The following is an 18298-nucleotide window of genomic DNA, read 5'->3' as shown; positions in this document are numbered from 1 at the left end:
AGCAACCCAACGTCATCCTCTCTCCATACCGACGTCCGTGTGCTCACCATTGTTACCGTGGAGCATTTTGTTCTCCTCTCGCTGTGCGATTGCGTCACATAAACAACCGAGAGCACCCACTAGTGGCCCAACATGCTAACTACATAGTTTTCAACATTTCCACTGTTTCCGCAGAAACTAAAATCTTTTTTCAAACCTTTTCTTAAACGAAAACGATACATTTTCACTTAAAACGTCGTGTAAACGGGGCCTAACAATCCCAGAGTGAATCTTACTGGGATCAATAATTCAGCAGGATCAGTATTTGTTTATTCAACACAAAGAGCATTACGAAAGAGAAAAGGAGGGAGGGGGAGGGAGGGGAGGGGGGGGGGGGGGGGGGGGATGTGATCAGCGCTGCTCTGGCCAAGTCAACAAACCAGGAATAACACTGTTCTCATAGTAGTGAAACCACGAACCTGGGCTCCATCCCGGAGCTTGAGGATGCACTCCATGGTGTTGATGGTGATGACCACGGGCTCGGACCCCAGCTTGGTCCAGGGTACGTGGATACGGAGTTCGTGGATGTGACCACTCATGAATGTGAAGGGCAGTTTCAACTCCTGCAGTTATGTGAAAAAAGATATCAGGGTGAGACAGAGCAAACAAGTGGAATTTAGACACCACAAGACATAAAATGACATATCAGCTCCCCGTTCAGTTCTCAGCAGAGTGAGTTTTCACCAAAATGTCATTTTCCTGCTTTCATTCCCCACATCCACTCTCTGTCGGCACTCGACGGCCCGAACACGGGCGGAGAGGCCAAAAAATATAGACATGTGTCAATATGACTACGGAGGTTTCAAAAACATCTGTAATCCCCATCCATCCATTTTCAAACAGCACTTTAAAACTAATATTTGAAGACGAGAGGATAGTAAAAACAAAAGCTACAGATTACATAGTGGTTACACTTTTTATCAAAATAAATCGGATTTTCTCAGAGGCAGCCGAATCGCAGTCCTGCATCTTGAACCACTCTGTGTGAGAACGAGTCCCGGGGAACTCGACTGCCTACACACATGCCTGTACTGCAGGCCCACGCCAAAAATTAATAACCAATCATATTTCTGAGAAAAAGGCTGTTGTGGATTTACAGTGTGTCGGCTCGATAGCCCACACCATGTTTCACTAAAAATTACTGCTTTTATTGAGAAGATAATCTCCGAGTGCACATTTTCAATCCAAGCGTGGTCCGACAAAGGAAAACAAAAGGCAATCGCCGGACAATTTCCAAAGTTTTGACATAGCATTACACACAAATCTCCAGCCCTCGCACAATATTCCCACTGTCAGCTCGCTCCAAGCTGCTTTCAATAAGAACTTTCATCACAATCGGTTGGGTTAGGTAGTGTTTTGGTCTGCTCTTCAGAAGCAGTCAGAGCCCACTCAAAAGGAAGAGAGACCCCTTTTAACTCACGGAGGACTGATCTAATCCAGACTTTACAAGTGTAGAGAAGAACAGCGTGTCAAAATAACGCTGCGGAGGAAAATATCAGAGGAAGTCTATCAAACTTCTGCACACTGACAGTAGAGAGGCTGAAAACTGCCTGGTTACAGGTTGTTTTGTTTCTCACAGATTTCAAGTCAAAGTAACAAGTAACACAGTTTAGCTCAGACGTAAATATACGACTTGTTAAATACTCCAGGGGAAAAGCATTTATTTGGTTTTGTCAATGAAAATATATGTACTGAGGCTTTTGCACTTCTAAATGAAACACTAATATACATACTTTCGTGCAATAAGATAAGATAATCCTTTACTTCCTTCCTTTACATTGCTGCAGGAGCAAGTGGACAGTAATACAAAAGCAGCAAAAGAATACAAACAATAGTAATAACAATGAAAAACACTGACAATAACATATAAACAAGATAACAGCAGTTACTATATTTTATATTACTGTAAGATAATGCTGCTATTTATTTGAAATATACCATAGATTATGTCATTATTGAACAGAACAAATCAATAAACGTATATTGCATATGATGGAACAGTAATGGTCATTATAAAGTGTCGTGTGTCAATACCAACAAAACACAAACGTTTGAATGGCTTCAAATTTAGCAGAGAAAGTCATCTCAATCATACAGCCAATGTCTTTTTATCGCAATTTAAAAAGGCGGGTCGCTGTATTGAAACATCTTAAGAAAGTTGGAACTGAGGCTGGAAAAGTAATTGGCCGAAAACCCAAACCATGTAGAAGAGCATTTCGCAACTAATTTGGTTAATAGGCAACAGGCCGGTAACAAGACCGAGGAGAATAAGAGACGTGACACGGGATCACCAATCTGCAACCGACTTTGTCTTAAAGTTTCTGACGCCCCGTTTACACGTAGCCAGGCTTTTTACTAACCTGTTCATATTTCTCTGTGAAAATATAGACATTTTCATTACGTGTGCGACAAAGACAAACTTTAAAAAACTTAAATTTAAAGGATATTATGGCACTGTTTTAACGCTCCGGTTCACTAAAATGTGTTTCACACTGGCTTGTGGCGGCCATGCGTTACAGGTCTGCAACATTTGTTATTTGTTTATTATCAAAATCATCATAAATCGGCAGAAAATATGAATGTTTCATTAAGGTTCATAGGGGATTTAACCTGAACTGAACACACAATGTTCTCTGTAAAACTAAACCTCAGCCCAGAATCACTTTTATCAGTCCTGCCAGGACATCTCTGAATAGAATAACCACATAAAATACAAAACAAAGCTGTCGCCCTGTCATGTTTCTTGCCTTGGACATCTAGAAGTAAAACATCTAGGATGTACATCCAACCCACATACCTGTTCCAGCACATCCAGCTTCAGGTCCAGCTTGCTGAGCACCACATCTCCTCCCCACAGGGACAGCTGCAGGTCGGACGGCTTGAGATTCTTTATGTACTTGTTCACATAGCTCATCAGGAGCGGCGTGACATAAGACTCCAACATCTTGTCACAGTCCTGAAGAGAAAACAAATCAGGGATGGACACAATCCTGCACACTTCAACAGACCTGATTGCAATGATTGGCTTGTTATCGGACTTTTTGCAGAGACTTTTTCTTCTTATCGTCAGATATTTATTCTGACCCAACGAGCAAAACAAAAGACTTTAATTTGAACTACTAAATTTTCTGTCCTACTGATTCCGAGTTGATATGTTGTGCAGCTTAGGTGACTGATTTTATGAACTCTTGTTAGTTTTTTTGTGCTTGTTGCTCCTTGTTGTTGTTAATTTCATCTCGGTGATGTTTCATTATGGTAGTTTATTGGTAGGGAACATTCCACATAAGTCCCTTGGGCTTCTTTCCTCTACTGCACATTCAGGTTTTACAGCTTGGAATTATGGATTATATTCTCATTTTGTGCAACAACAACAAAAAAAACACACAAACTGACACATTCATATTCATATCTAACACTTACAATCCAAACAGCTGTTGGTCTAAAATGGTCATAGATAAGTGAGTATTTTTTTTTAGTGGTTCGTCCGAAATGGACTGGGTTGTGTCCGAATTTCCACCCAATGTCGGCAAAAATTTACTTAATTTCACTATTGTCTTGATGCAGCTGGTATGCAATATGGTTGTAATGCTTACGTAGTGAAGCAGGTGTAACTAATTGTCATTTTAATTGTGTGTTTTAAAACAAATTACACGTAGAAGTCATGACGAGCACCCTGTGGTTCACATTATAACTTCATTCGCGATTCCTCTGGTAAAAGTAAACACGCTTTCATCTAACAATTCAATAAAATATCAATTAAACATTTTTACTAGTGTTGTTCGCGAAGCTTTAATAATAATGTGGTATTAATTCACCTGACTAGCCCGCTCGCTCAGAATTATGGCTATAATTATCGTATACGACATGTTAAGAAGTGGGAAACCTGTTGTGATAACGCACTGCTAAAGCACAGTCGTAGAATTCAATTTAATTGTCCCATGTAACAGGAAATAACATCCTGCAACGTGGCTAAAAGTGACAAAACTTTGAGTGGAGCAGGTAAAGCGAGCAGAGCTAGCCTGTCATGCAAACTGAACGCAGCAGAGCTAAGCTACGCGTCAGGGAAAGTCGCCCTAACTTCGTTTCAGCGCGATGAAAAAGAATGGTAATGGTTAGAATAGGAAATCCGGTTCTTACTTGTCCCCTGCCTGTGTCCTGTAGCCGGTTGTAAAATTCAGAGTTTAATAAAACGTGTTCATATCGTTCAACGTCGTTAGCCACATCGCTCTGAAGCTACAGCACAACGTCATCAGTAAACACCAACGCGGCTTCCGTATGACCTGTGATGCGTTTAAGACCATGGGAAATCTGCAACTCCTGATTTGAAAACATGTGAAGAGCGAGAGATCATAATGTCTGAATTTATATCATATTCGTTTTGTAGTGCGACAAGTACTATGATTGAAAGGGATTTTTTTATGAATAGACGTCACACTTTTTCTTCTCTAATACAAAGGAGTGTGTTTTCAGAAGTGCACTACAGAATTTACAGGGTGTCTTTGAAGTATTATCATTCGTAAAAAAACGTAATATCCTGACACGCCCCCTCTCTTCATAGAATAGAATAGAATAGAATAGAATAGAATAGAATAGGATTGGATAGAATAGAATAGAATAGAATTATTTATAATCCGACAGGGACATTTTGTGTCGCTCCACAGAGAACAGAATAGATAAAATGTGAATAAAAGAATCACTAAAGCCTGGGAATCTCTATTAATGGAGGGCAGGTAGTCAACTTATATATAATGAATTTCTTAAAGGACAACTTCAGATAAAAGTTGTATTCCTTCAGATTTTCCAAGCATACTCCAAACATAGAATGATAAATAATAAATAAACAATTGTTCGTTTCTTTATTTTTTCCATATCATTCTTCTTTTTTTTTACCATATTCGACACAACTTCATGATCAGCAATTCCCTTCGGATATTGCGCCCCACAACCACAGATGGCGTAAACAATGATAAACATAAATATCTGTACATTAGCAAACCTATACTGAGTTCAAACATTTTATTGAGAACATGAAATTACAGAAACTATGAATAATTGTGATGATCGTATTGAGATATATAACTGGAGGGTTACAACACACAAATGCAGGTTTTTGTTTAACGGCAGGTGGTTGTTGCCATGTTTTCCGAAAGAAATAATTGAGACCATGAAAAACAATCTAAATGATCATCATTTTAAAGATCCTTTTGTTGGTTTTGCGATCACTGAACACTTTATTATATTAATATTGCATATCATGGGGTCTAGTAGCTATAGAAATTGAAGCAAAAAATATGTTAAACTTATATACACCGGATTTCCCATTCCCCACTGTTGCCTTTGCATGCTGCAGTTTTTGCAAATATGAAAAATACTTAAACCATGAAAATTAACAAACTTCGTGTATTTCAAAAATCTAGGCGTTTATGGTTCAAGAATTATAAATCACAAAAATGTGCTGATCTCTGTATCGTGTCGAAGGGAGTTTAAACTTTGGTGCAGTTTTTTTTTTCTATTTTCATTGTTTACTTTCACTACAATTTAATGTCGTCAGAGTCCTACTTATTTATTTTTATTTTCTCCATAAAGGTGCAAATGATATGAATGTGACTGACGTGCTGTGTGAGGTCTTGGAGATCTGAAGGCAGAGCAGCGGATCCTCAAGGCCCGCAGCCGGCAGTCAGTGCAGCTTCTCCCTTGACAGCCAGATAAAGCTTCCCGGGGACACAGTTCACGCTGGCCGGCCATGGAAGACGTCCGCCGCCGGCCGCAGGACAGTCCACCCATCCGTGCGTCTGCGTAACAGTGCGCATTGGCCTCCAACGACAGGTTGGCACAGGAAAAATGTTCCCAATCTAACGAAGGGAGGAATCACATTTACTCTTTCGATGAACGAGTTCAGACATCGACGCCCCCGAAGGAAAAAAAGACTCAAATGAGTGACCTGATCAACCTACTGAATATTATAAGGCTTCATGGTTAAAGAGATTGCCGGTGTTTCAACCAGGTGTTGCAGTGTTATTGAAAGCGTTTTAGAATTTTACAAGTCGAGCACATTCGATTGTTTTTTTTTTTATTATGTTTTAATGATATACTGGTCTGGCTCATATTTACCATAGATTGTCCGATCAGATCCTAACAACATTCAGTGTCAGGGAATATTTTATTGCCAGGTGTGTTCAGCATGGGACTTGTTTAGAATCGAAAATGAAAACAGGCAGAACACTGACGCGTACATACGGTCAACATAACATTCACATTTATTCACGTAAACAAACAAACACATTCACAATACAATAGATAAACAACATCACAACCCATTTACAAATTATCGAGTGACATATGCATATTATAATTTATTTTGAAATGACGTGTGGCAGAGCGTCGTGCTGATCGATTGAGTGTTGCAGGGGGAGTTAACAACGAGATTTGACCATTTATCACAGACCAAGGTCGCCAGAAATACAGTAATTCAGGAAAACGAAAAGAAATACCCACAATAATCATTCCACTGTTTCAATAAATCAAAAAAGAATGTATCTATTTCATATTGAATTACTTCCTGAAATACCAATCCCTAGTTATTTGTCACTTTCAGAACTATGTGCTTGTGCATATATGTGCTGTCATAAAGTCTGTTCATTTAAATATAACCAAATACACATTCATAGATTTTTTAAATAAAACTCAAATATTATTATTATTATTATTATTATTATTATTATTATTATTCCAGCCAAATAAGTCAATCAATTGTATATTTGATTTACCAACTAATTTGTTTATTTTACCGTTGGATGAATTTTTGTGTGGTTTTTATATGAATATCATGATTCTATTCGTATTTATTTGTGAATATGAGCTCGCAGGAGAAGTTGCACTCCGTTTCCTCGTCAGTAATAAAACGGAACCTCCGAGTCTGTAGTTAGCAGTGAACCTGGGCCTTGGTTAATGGCCTTACTGCGGCCACGGATTCCGTTTTAAATCTCCCGCTGTTATTGTAAGACACTTGTTCCAGACTCTTCTTTTCGAGCCATCGGAGATAGAGGCTATTTTTATCTTTTCGAGCTATTTAATTGCGCCGTCAGGTGAAACTTGCGTCCCGGTTGGAGAACGTCAGGTCGGAAAAAGGGGCTGCTGAATTCAAGAAACGCGAGGCCCTGAAGGCCATGGGACACAGGAAGATAAAGAAATGAGGCGCGAGGGACGGTCCTTCCTCATCAGATCCTCACAGAATAATAACAATAAAAAAGGATCAGATAGTTCCTCGTTTCGCCACAGGCCGTGGTGCGTAAAGAGTGGCCGGTCAAAGTTTATTTGGAGGATATCCAAATCTTGGTTTTCACAAGTATCCACAGAAATCTGTCTAAATCCGTGTTTTATAACTGCAGTGTAAAACACGGCGTCCAAAACAACTGTATCTTGATCTTGTTTATTATAACGCCGCATGATAAACCTTTAATTTGTATAGCACTCCCTTTTAATTCATGAAAAAAAAAAAAGAAGTCATTTTTTTTTTATATGTGGCGAGCTGGCTGGCACTTCCACTGTGAATGCACTCAAACAATAGTGAGTTGGAAGAAGTGTGAGATCCAACAGTCGAAAACGTGTTTTGACGCACGCTGTTTTAAATTAAATCTGTGTGTTCAAACGCTTTTGCAGGCGGCGACGTCTCCTTCTATTTTGCACGTCAGAATGATTTCCGAGGCGATGCGGAGGAGATAAAGACGTGTGACAGGGCTGATAATGTGACTAATACAATACTAATCAACCTCCTGACGCTCCAGACGAGGAAGACGATAACGGGGCCGAATGACTGTCAGACTCACAGAGACACCGAGGAAGTGGCTGTACAGCTTAGAAAACGTGACATTCGTATCATAAAATTGCTCATCAAATAACACATAGGGATTTTTCTTTTGAAATATTGTGGTCAGAAATATTTCAACATGAGCTTCTTCTTTTTTCTTTTTTCTTTTTAAGTCCTCGTGCCTTTTATTTTATTCCATACTCCCTGTTAAGTGATGCCTGCTGATCTACAATAAAAAATCCCAGCAAGTCAGCCACAAAAGCTCTCGGTGCCTGCTGGCTGTAAACACGCTGACTATTAACTTCATGGCCAGAGTAAATAGTTTCCTTTCAATATTGCCTCTGGGCATGTAACACTGTGCCTGGTGGCGTGGAGGAGGACAACTGAATTAAAAAAAAAAAAAAAAAAAACCAGGACAAATGCAAAACATGTATCATGGAAATATTTATTTTCTAAAATACAATTTAACATACTTTAAACTTATGACTGTTTTTTGACAACGTTTTTCATTTCAAGGTCAGGAAAATGACAATAAAAAAAAAAAACCAACATTATATACATGGTCTTGATATTTACAGGTGGAAACTTGGACGTGGCTCCTCCGCTGTTCAGGTGCAACAAATCCCACTGCGTAATGTGGCGCATGTGAACGTGTCCTGATTGGAGATTGTCTTTGAGCCAAAGATCAAAGAAAAAAAAAAAAGAAAAAAGAAAAACGGGGGCTTCGCTGGATTGTCTTTCTGAGATTTGTCCATTGTATTTGTGTTTGTTTGTTTATTTATTTGTCTGTCCAGGCTAGTAGTCCTGATGTGGGCTGTGCGTCAAACTGTGCCGTCGCAAGTCACAGTTGCGCCGAAACACCTTTCCGCAGCGGCCACAGCTGTAGGGCTTGATGTCTGTATGGGTGAGAAGGTGAGTTTTCAGGTTACTTCTTTGATTAAAGGTTCTTCCGCATGTGGGGCATTTGTGGGGAGACTCCTGTTTAGATTTAAAGCAAGCAAAGGATTATTCCCTTTAATTGTACAGAAATTTCAATCATCTAAATGAATGTGTCACGTTTTATTTACTAGTCACTCATATATATATATATGTATTTTTTTTTACATGAATTTGGCTATAGGTCAGTCTTTCAGTGAGGCTTATAAAAATCCCCAAATGCATGCAGTGGACAGAGAATTCTTGTAGATTTACGATCATAATGTCTGACACAGTTTGAGGTAACGGTGGCTGTTAAAATGCGGGGCTTACCTGCATGTGTAAGGTTTTATGGACGGCTAGAGTTCGAGACTGACAGAATCCTTTCCCACACTCTTGACATTTGAATGGTTTTTCCTTGGAGTGGATGTATCTGCAAAACAGAAACGACACTTAATCAAATGTCCGTTCGTGTGGGGCTTTTGCTTTGTGGATGTTTGCATCAAGAAAGAGCCAGAGAGAGGAAGGCGGTGGGGAAAAAAAAGAAAAGAAAAAAAAGACGAAATTCAACTGTCCAACTTATTTCTTTAAAGTGCTTTAGCGCCCTCGTGGAGAGAAAACTGGGAACAGACATGTTTTGTATTGTAAAATTAAGAATATATTTTTTTAAACTATTAAAAAAAAAAGAAATGCATTAAAAACAAACACGGGTTTTAATTTCTCAAGTAGCAAAAAGTCCTCATGACGCAACGCGTAATGAGGCGGCTGTCATCGGGGGGAGAGTTTTTTTTCTTTTTTTACCTGTGGTCTCTGAGGTGGTCCTGTCTTCTGAACGCCTTGTGGCAAATGTCACAGGTGTAGGGCCGCTCGTCCGTGTGGGTCCTCTCGTGAATGAGCAGGTTGTAGGACTTGGTGAAATGCCTGCCGCAGAACTTGCAAATAAATTCCTTTTTGGTTTTGGACGGTAGCCGACCCCGGGTGGGTTTCCTGTCCGGGGACAGCTTGCTCAGCTCGGAGATGGTCCCCCCTAGTCCCGCTGTCAATTTCGCCAGGTTGGCGGCTTTCGGCGGGTCCTCCTGCGTGGCGGCGAGCGCCAGGTTGGCGAAGTCGAACCGCGGCCTGTCCTTGTGCAGCGACGGGACGCCGTGCGCCGCCGCGGCCTGCTTCGGGTGGAAGAGCTGCGCCGCGGCGGTGAAGGGCAACGCCGGGAAGGGGATCCGGGGGTCCACCAGACCCTGGGCGGCCGCCGTGATCGTTGACCTCAGTCCTTGCATGTGCGGGTAGCCAAGAGTCCAGTGGTTCATGTGCATGGTCTGCACCGCGCTGAGGCCGTACAGTCCCTGCAGCTGGTCCGCGGGGAAAGTGTTGACGGCCTGCAGGAAGGAGTAGTTGGTGAGCTGCAGGGCCGGGTGCAGGGGGATCGGAGCGTGCACGGCTTTGCTCCCCATGGCGGCTCAGACCTCAGCGGAAACACTCGGTGGGAGCCCTGGTGGGGGGGGGGGGAATAAAGCGCACGACACAATGAGGGCTGTGGCAAAGCTCAGACGTAAAACTTAAACGACGTGTCAACAAAGTCAAGCCAAACATGGCTCTTTGCATTTAAAATTAATGTTTTACAAGTGATTTATTAAATGTGATTTATTCTTGCTTGCCACGACTGCATTTATCTTAATGGATATGTGTGTTCTCTTAAATTTAGTTAATTTAAACTTTGAAATAATATGGGGAAAAAAATATGCATTCATCTACTAATAATGTTCGTCTGAATCACACCACATATTTCAGGCAATTAACAACAGTTCCGTCCTTTACAATAGAGATGCACTTCAAAGAGATTTCCACAAAACAAATCAGCCATCGAGCCCCTAATTGAATTAAAGTGGGTGTAAAGCAGCTCATATGGCACCGATTATCCCTGTGAATTGTGAATCGGGATCGCACTTGAATGAAGCTCTAAATCTCACACGAGGTAATTAGAGCGGACACTCGGTCGTCTGACGGTTGTTCCACCACGCGAAAACAAGTGCTGTGTGTGTCGATTCGCAACAGTCTGAAATGTCGCCAGCAGACATCCGAACCGGTATATTAAGTGCATGAGTCACAGCAAAAGACGCAAAACAGGCTATTAACCACAAGAAAACCGCTTTCATCTCTGTTGGAAAATGCTTTGTGTTTAAAATCCAAAATTACAATTTAGAGTCACTAATATGTTTTGCTTTTTTCAGTCTCTTTTTATTTCACGTGTTGTTGTTTTTATTTTTTTTATTTTATAGACGTCAGCTTTCATGTGAAACAAGAGAACATGGTCGTAAGTTCCCTCTGGGTATTAAACCTACATTTCAGAAGAAATTACGTTTGTATTTGGAAAAAAAGCAGACGTTTTTTTTTTGTTTTTTTTTAACCGGCTTCTGTAACGCAGGACAAATGATGGGAGCGCACAGACTGAACCAGGTTCCGTGTTTTTTGGGGGGGATGACAACTTGCGTTTTCCCACACAGGAAAAAGTAGAAGTTCAAGGCTCCAGATGGTGAAAGAAGGACTGGCAAATGGCCAATGCTCCAGCGAGCTGACCTTTCGATATGGCCGACCATGAAAATATAATATTATTTAATACTACCAACTTCTCTGCGTTAATGTATATATATATTTTTTTTCTGACAGCCTAATCCAAATATGTGTTTGTATGTAGTTGGCCAGATTAAAAAAAAAAAAGTGTGACTGTCCTCGCCTGGAGAGCCTGCAGAAGGTAAAGTCGTGCGCACGGTAGCTGGAAGGCTGCTGGCCGCCGCTTGTTTCACTCAGGTCGTTACTTTTCGTGCGCACAGATGTTTGTATTCACTTTACTTCGCCTTCCACCACCCCCCACCCCCATCCCCCCCTTCCTCCTCCACCTCTCACCAAAGGGATGGGGTTAAATATAATTTCGCACAGGTGCAGCATAAGTCACCGTGAAGGCACTTGTTGTTCTTTGCCCGAACGCACAACTTCGCTCAGCTTGTTCTTCACCTCACCTTTGGACTTCATTTATACTTTGACAGCAGCCAAAGTGTCCCGTCTTGTTCCCTGACTCTGTCTCTGTTTTCACGTTTTTTTTGGGGGGTTTTTTTTTTTGAGGGGACGGGACGAAGAAGGCTTTAGATTTGTGGAAGTCTTTCAGCGCGCGACCACTGTTTCAAGCAACGCTGTGCGCAATGGACAGAGCAGCTGTGTCAAAAGCGCAACTGAACTCTGACCTCAAGATGGCTATCACTATGAAACAATAATCACCCCCAAAACATTCAGACTTAATTTGCTTCACGGACAGCGCACTGTATCACAAACAGCGGGATCCCCCTGGACCGTAACAGTCAAAACCTAAGTTTTTTTTTTTTCTCTCTTTCGGTGAAGCGGCTCTAATAAGCGACTTTTGCGTGAGGCTGGTACTCTTTCCGCAGAGAGTGACATTTACCCTGCCAAACACACTCTTACCCCAATAAATAGCTGCCAGAGGTCCTGCGGTATGTCAGTAATCCACAGTTACTAGAGAGGCGACGAGCTCCAATAAAGCGTCGCTAAAAGTTTTCCAAGGTCCAAGTCCATGAAACTTTCATGAAGCCATGCAGCCAAGTCTGATGTCTCAGACTTTTTTGCAGGGATGTGACAAGTTATGAAAAAAGCTGTGGAAAGAGACAGAGAAGTTTGGAGGAGAGACAGGAGCAGCAGCAGCAGCAGCAGCAGCAGCAGCGTGGGAGTCCCGTCCGGAGCTGGGGCTGGAAGTGTGCGGTTCTTCACTTTTTCTCTCGAGCTCAGCCCGCCCCCCGACACGCCTCCACCCCCCTCCTCTATCATTAACTCCAATGTTCCCCTCTGTTTATTTGTGTTTGGATAGCAACTAGGGCTCCAGACCATAGTAGAGAAGCGTGTTCAGCTGAACCTGCCTCTCCTGACACCTCTCATGTGCCATGCAGCCAGGGCCGATACCTTCTTTTTTTGGAGACATGTTTGGAAGCGCGGGAGGAAACCCTGAACGTTTTTTTCCCCCCTCCTGACTCCACGCTTTTAAAAACGTGCCTCTGGATATTTGAGCATCTTACACGATTTTTCTCTTTTCTTACTTTTTTTGTGTGTGTGTGTGAAACCATAGACCCTATTTGCGCAATGGAGGGCACATGCAAGATCCACCACATAAAATGGTTTTATTTCATTGTGGTAAGAATAAAATAATTCTGAGGTTAGTGACAGGGGGGGAAAAAACACACACACCCACACACACACACACACACACTGGGACCAGAAGCATGGTTAAAACATCTGAAGCAAACAATAGGGGGCAAATATTTATTAGACAATGATCTGCTCTTAATTTCTTTTTAAACGTGCGTAAAGACGCATTAATGCAATTTGTTATAGAGTCGATGTGAAATTATCTGCCGAAACAATTTCACTTTTGGGAGCAGAGATAAACTCACATGAACCCCAAATCTCGGCTGATATTAAAATATAGGCAGGTAAATATATGTCTGTGTGTGTGTGTGTGTGTGTGTGTGTGTTGAAGTGAGCATTAATCAAAACGTGTTCCTGGGTTTTGATTATTGCTCAGTCGTGTTTCACTTGAAATAATGTGAAGTGACACATGGTTACATGAGATTAATCAGACCGGCCTTTAATGATGTTGCGGTTGGGTTTCTGGCCGCGGATTGTGAGATTCAGAGTAATTAGGTTTTTGGCAACTGAGATCAGAATTGAAAGTGCGCTCTTTCTGCATGACATACACAGAAAGGCACACGGACACGGTTTAACATCAACAGGTCAATATAAAAAAAAAAAAAAAAAATTGGAAACGGATGTGGACGAAAAGCTCATTAAATATAAATTAAATTAACGACACCATTTAGGCCCGTTTGAAATTCAACAGGGAGGATTCTGTGAAATGCCAAAACCGCATGAATGAGACCGACGTGTGTTCATGCGTGTTGTTTGTTTTCTTTTTTTCTCCTGTCCTTTCAGAGTTATTTGATTTGATTATTTTACCCCGCGTGAGTATAAAAGTACATTATTATTATTCTTATTTAAAATGTGCATTTCCAGAGATGTTTAAAGTGCAACTGCATGCAGAGGTGCAACGTTGCTTTTGCAGAAAGCGAGCCTGCAGCGCCGTCTATTGGCACAAACGTTAAACAACACGCTCCTTTCCTCTCTCAGTCGGGGCACCGTCACTTATTGGACACTTCATATTCTCCGTCCACGCCACTGAAAACAATGATTAAATGCACTTAAAAAGTGGTCTTAATAAAGATAAAAATCTAAATGGACTTTTTCTGCCTCCAGTTTTAATCCCAAGAATGAACCGAGCCTGCAGGAAGAGTTTCTTGCTTTTGACGCACTCTGGTAAGCCTTCAAAACCGTAATTGTTACCCAAAGTGTCTGAAAGATTTGACTTTAATACGTGAATTCCTTTTCTGCTGCAGCTCGATTCTCTCTTCTTTTTTGTTTTTTTTTCTCGTGAGCTGCAGAAACATCGTCTGCACACAACATGTTTGTGGTTTTCGTTGGGTTTCACATCAACCCAAGCCTTTATCTTCACTGTCAAAACACTGAGCAGCTACAGGCACATTATCACACACACACTCCTGCATAAAGCAATGGTTTTTACATTACTGATAATGATATTTTCTCAACGTATCATTTTCATTCTACATTTAAAGCAGTACAAATGTGTAATTTTATTTTATAGTATATTTTGGCTCTGCCCTCACTAATAATTATATTTCCAGTTCGTAGCGTAATGTATATACAGTCTGAAATAATTACAATCGTACAAATTAGGCAAAGATATTTCCTTGATGGAAACAATGCCGATTTCCTGAGAGATTTTTTTTTTTTTTCCAGAGGTTAAAAGTTAAACTTCTTATTGAAACTCTCAAGTCTTATTACCAGTGATATATACAGTTTCATGACACGGTTATATTTGTGGTATTTCTTTGTTGATTTTACAGAGAAACAGTTTTCAGTTCATTGGAATTCCTACAAATAAAATAATAACATAATGAGAAGAATACAGGTCCGGATGAGTTTGAACAAACTGTGACTCATTGCTTTTAATTCAGTTTGAGTTTCATATCAGAGTTATTAAAACATGACGCAGGTATCAGGATCAGGTTTATAAGCCAAGAAGACTGTGGAATTTTATCTCACATGGAGCCTTTTTCTTTCTTTCGTTCTTTTTTTTTTTTTTTTTTTTTTTTAAATGTTCCTGACAGGACATTTTTGGCCCCTGTTTTACAGTTTTGACTTTACAGTTACACTAATCTGTGCTATAGGATTACTCCATTCTTTATAGTTTTGGCTAATGTCAGAGCCAGAGAGTTAGTGTCTTGCCCTTTGGCCCTGCCCTGAGTCCCCTCGCAGCCGCCATCACTCTCTATGATAATATGACTCCCACAGAGTATCAGTGTTGCAGCTCAGTGCAGCTGCCAAGTCTGTAATGGCTGACACTCCTCGTCCAATAACACTGAGTGACACCCCAGGAATTATGTGGAGCTGTCACAAGTTCGAGGAGTGGGGCTTGGGCGCAGTCGTTTTGGATAAACGTAACTGAAATAGGGAAATTATTGTTTCAATTGAAAAAAAAAAAAAAAAAAAAAAAAGAACATTTGTTTCATATTAAAACCCCTAAATTAATACTAAATCCTGTTCACAAAATTTATAACGTGTCAGTAATGTGCCTCATTTCAAATCAATCCCAGCTACAAATTGAACTCGAGGCTGATTTTTTTCTTTTTTTTCCTTTCTTTCTTCTTGAAGCGTTGACAAGATCCACTTCTATTCTACATGTTCAGGCTCCCAGCTTTGGGGATTGTCTCATAATCCGTCTCCCAGTTGGGTCTTTTCATACCCTTCAATCGCTGCTCCTTACCTGTGGAGCAGAGAGGAAAGCAGTCCCGGCCTTCTTGTTGGGATGGCTGTCAGGCTGTAGCGGTGTATGTGTGTGTGTATGTGTGTGTGTGTGTGACAGACAGGATGTCAGGTCCATACTGTAACCCAGCAGAGGAGGGTGGGTTTAATCTGTCACTCTTACCTGCCGGTGTCTGTGGTTTCAAAGCCCCCACATCCCCACCTACACTCTCACTCATCCTGTCCCAGCAGCGCCTCTCTCAGGATGGCTGTTTTCACTTTCAAAGACCCCCCCCCCTGTCACATTTTCCCTCCACATCAGACCCTTAACCTGAAATTATGCATTTCAATTAAAAAAAAAAAAAAAAGCAGGTTGTGCTTCTCTTGCTTTTGAAATGGAAACAGTTAAAGTTGTCTCGTTTTGCAGACTGAGGCCCTCTGTGATGAATGAACGTGCAAATAATCACGTTGTGTATTGAGGTTTTTTTTTCCTCCACATGAAAATAAGCGATTCTATCAAGCTATTGAACAAATTACAGATAAATATCACATCTGCTATCAAAACAATTTTATCATCATGTAGCAGGTTTTGTTTGCTGTCGTCTTCTCCATCGATAAACAGGCATTTTCATCAAAAACACAAGACAGAAGAGGAGGCCCGACCAGAGTGTGTCATCCACATGTCGAGACATCCATCTCTAATATCTTGATGTTTTGAATTGAGATTAAAATCCCTGAAAACTATTGTTGTCAACATGATTTGCTGACTTCAGCTCACACGACCGCCTCGGCCAGTCGATCTCAAAATCTGACAAAGTAATTACACGATGTTAAAACACCAATTCCCCCCACATTTTCCACTCCTTCAAATTGGACACAGCTCCAGGGGATTGGTTTGATGAGGGAGAGAGTGACACTCTGCAGGACACGACGTGCCCTCCGCTGTGCAACACTGCCCCCTATTGGACTCCCCTCAAATCACAACGCTCGAAGCATTCTTTATGATGAGCTGTCGTTCTATGACCAGTGCATTATTGTCAGCTTCAGTCCCGACGGTCTCACGTGAGGATGACTCACGAGAACCCGTGAGGGAGATTTATGAAATCCCCACACCTCAGGAAATGAGAAATATCCGGCCTATCTGGCTCTCATTTCATTTGTTATGTGGTGGGGACGTGCGTTTAAACCTCACTTAAAACAACGTACACATGATGAAGAAGTGGATGATGGAGTCACCAAGTGTTGCGTGTGAGGTGGGGGGGGGGGGGGGGGGGGGGGGGGGGGCTGGGTATATACGCCGCATACCGCTCGCTCTCCTCCATGATCTCTTCTCCATCTGCCGTCCAGTGCCACTCTCTCCGCTGGGCTTCTGCCATCTGTTTAATAGCACCTTCGCGTGACCAAAATGCCTCTGCTCCCTGCAACGCTATCCACTCTGCCAGAGAGGCATGGAGGAGAAGAAACCCGCCATGTTTTCGTGCTCTTTCAACCAATAAAACCCACCAGTTAATGCTGCTCAAGCCCAACGTCCAAATCCCATTTGTCAGCAAATAGCTTCCCCTGGTTGTCTGCACTGGCTTTGGCGCTCCCGTGGAGCTCCGCTGCCACGAGGATGACATCTTCCGTTATTTGTTGTCCGCCGTAATGGCAATGGCAATTCACGTCTGATTTTTGTGGCTCATCAGCAACATTAACCCACTGATCAACACACCAGGGCTCATTTTAGTGATTCAGAACGTAGATTTACAACATTGCTTGGATATTTGGCTTTAATGGCTTTGCATATAAGAATTGCACACATGCAATCACACACTTTACATACAATTTCACCAAAAAAAGGATTTAGTTGAAGCATCATTACAGTTATAGATGATTACATCTATTTTTAGTCCAGAGGACACATACAGTCCAATTTGGTCTTCAGTTAGTTTCAACAGTAAAAATAACTTTGAAATGCACATTTTTGGATAGCTCATCCTGTTTTGTTACAGATCTAAAATTCTCATCTTGAAGGCGTTCCTGCCCTTCCTGAGAGGAACCCGCTGATGTGGGGTAGTCACCTGCTCCATCTTACCAAAACCACATCCTCCAGTCTGACCCGTCACTCGTCTCGTGTGGCGCTTACATCCTGTTCAGGGTCGCTGGAGCCAATCCCAGCCAGCTATGGGCGAGAGCAGGATACACCTTGGAGCAGTCGCCAGTTCATCACAGCGACAATCACACACATTCACACTTCACCGAAGGGCAATTCAGGGTCAGAAAGGCTCAGCCTTGAACCCACAACCACCTTGCTGTGAGTCAAGTGTGCTAACGACTCAACCATGTGGCCGCGATTCAGATGCTAACGCTATTTGGGATTCCATTTAGGTAAATATATTTGAAATGCTAAATAGTTTCTCGTAATTTTTACAACTTGATTATCATTTCATTGGGCTGCATTAGAAGTTCAAGCAGGCCAGTTTTGACTCCTGGGCCATACGTTTAACATCCCTTGGTTAACATCAATAATCTAATATAATGAAAACTCATCTTAAAGAGTAAAAACGAAGCCCTAGTATTGTGCTGAAAGTATTTTTTCCAAAGTTCGTCTAGCTACACCATAATGCATCATGTACCACTAGGTGGTGTATGGAGAGAATCTAACATCCAGCCATGTTTTCAGTT

The 18298-nt window shown here is 41.5% G+C and overlaps 2 protein-coding genes across 3 annotated transcripts in view; both read right to left on the bottom strand.

Moving 5' to 3' along the window:
- vps13b (vacuolar protein sorting 13 homolog B) overlaps positions 1–4295 on the bottom strand; it is a 328731-nt gene extending 324436 nt beyond the window's left edge. The window contains 3 exon segments of the mRNA XM_080500575.1: positions 459–602; positions 2837–2995; positions 4177–4295. Coding sequence (XP_080356701.1) covers positions 459–602; positions 2837–2983 — 291 coding nt within the window. The 5' untranslated portion in view covers positions 2984–2995; positions 4177–4295.
- A 4045-nt stretch (positions 4296–8340) lies between these two features.
- Positions 8341–12490, bottom strand: osr2 (odd-skipped related transciption factor 2). Of its 2 annotated transcripts, none has more exons than XM_080500939.1 (4): positions 12230–12490; positions 9563–10247; positions 9095–9194; positions 8341–8824 (listed from the first exon to the last, which is right to left on the bottom strand). In XM_080500939.1, the coding sequence occupies exons 2-4, from the start codon at positions 10207–10209 to the stop codon at positions 8642–8644; spliced, it is 930 nt and encodes a 309-aa protein (XP_080357065.1). In that variant the 5' UTR covers positions 10210–10247; positions 12230–12490; the 3' UTR covers positions 8341–8641. The 2 variants fall into 2 exon arrangements, with proteins under 2 accessions (XP_080357065.1, XP_080357066.1); XM_080500940.1 differs by having other exon boundaries at positions 8341–8742.
- Between the last annotated feature and the right edge of the window lie 5808 nt (positions 12491–18298).

Source organism: Blennius ocellaris, assembly GCF_963422515.1.
Source record: "Blennius ocellaris genome assembly, chromosome: 8".
Lineage (NCBI taxonomy): Eukaryota > Metazoa > Chordata > Actinopteri > Blenniiformes > Blenniidae > Blennius > Blennius ocellaris.
This window is presented reverse-complemented; position numbering and strand designations above follow the sequence as displayed.

Excerpts from the sequence above, each read along its gene's own strand:
- osr2 (XM_080500939.1), bottom strand. The coding sequence starts at position 10,209 with ATGGGGAGCAAAGCCGTGCACGCTCCGATCCCCCTGCACCCGGCCCTG. Across the intron at positions 9,195-9,562 it reads GACCACCTCAGAGACCACAG|ATACATCCACTCCAAGGAAA; the intron begins GTAAAAAAAGAA and ends TCTGTTTTGCAG. Across the intron at positions 8,825-9,094 it reads ATAAAACCTTACACATGCAG|GAGTCTCCCCACAAATGCCC; the intron begins GTAAGCCCCGCA and ends AAATCTAAACAG.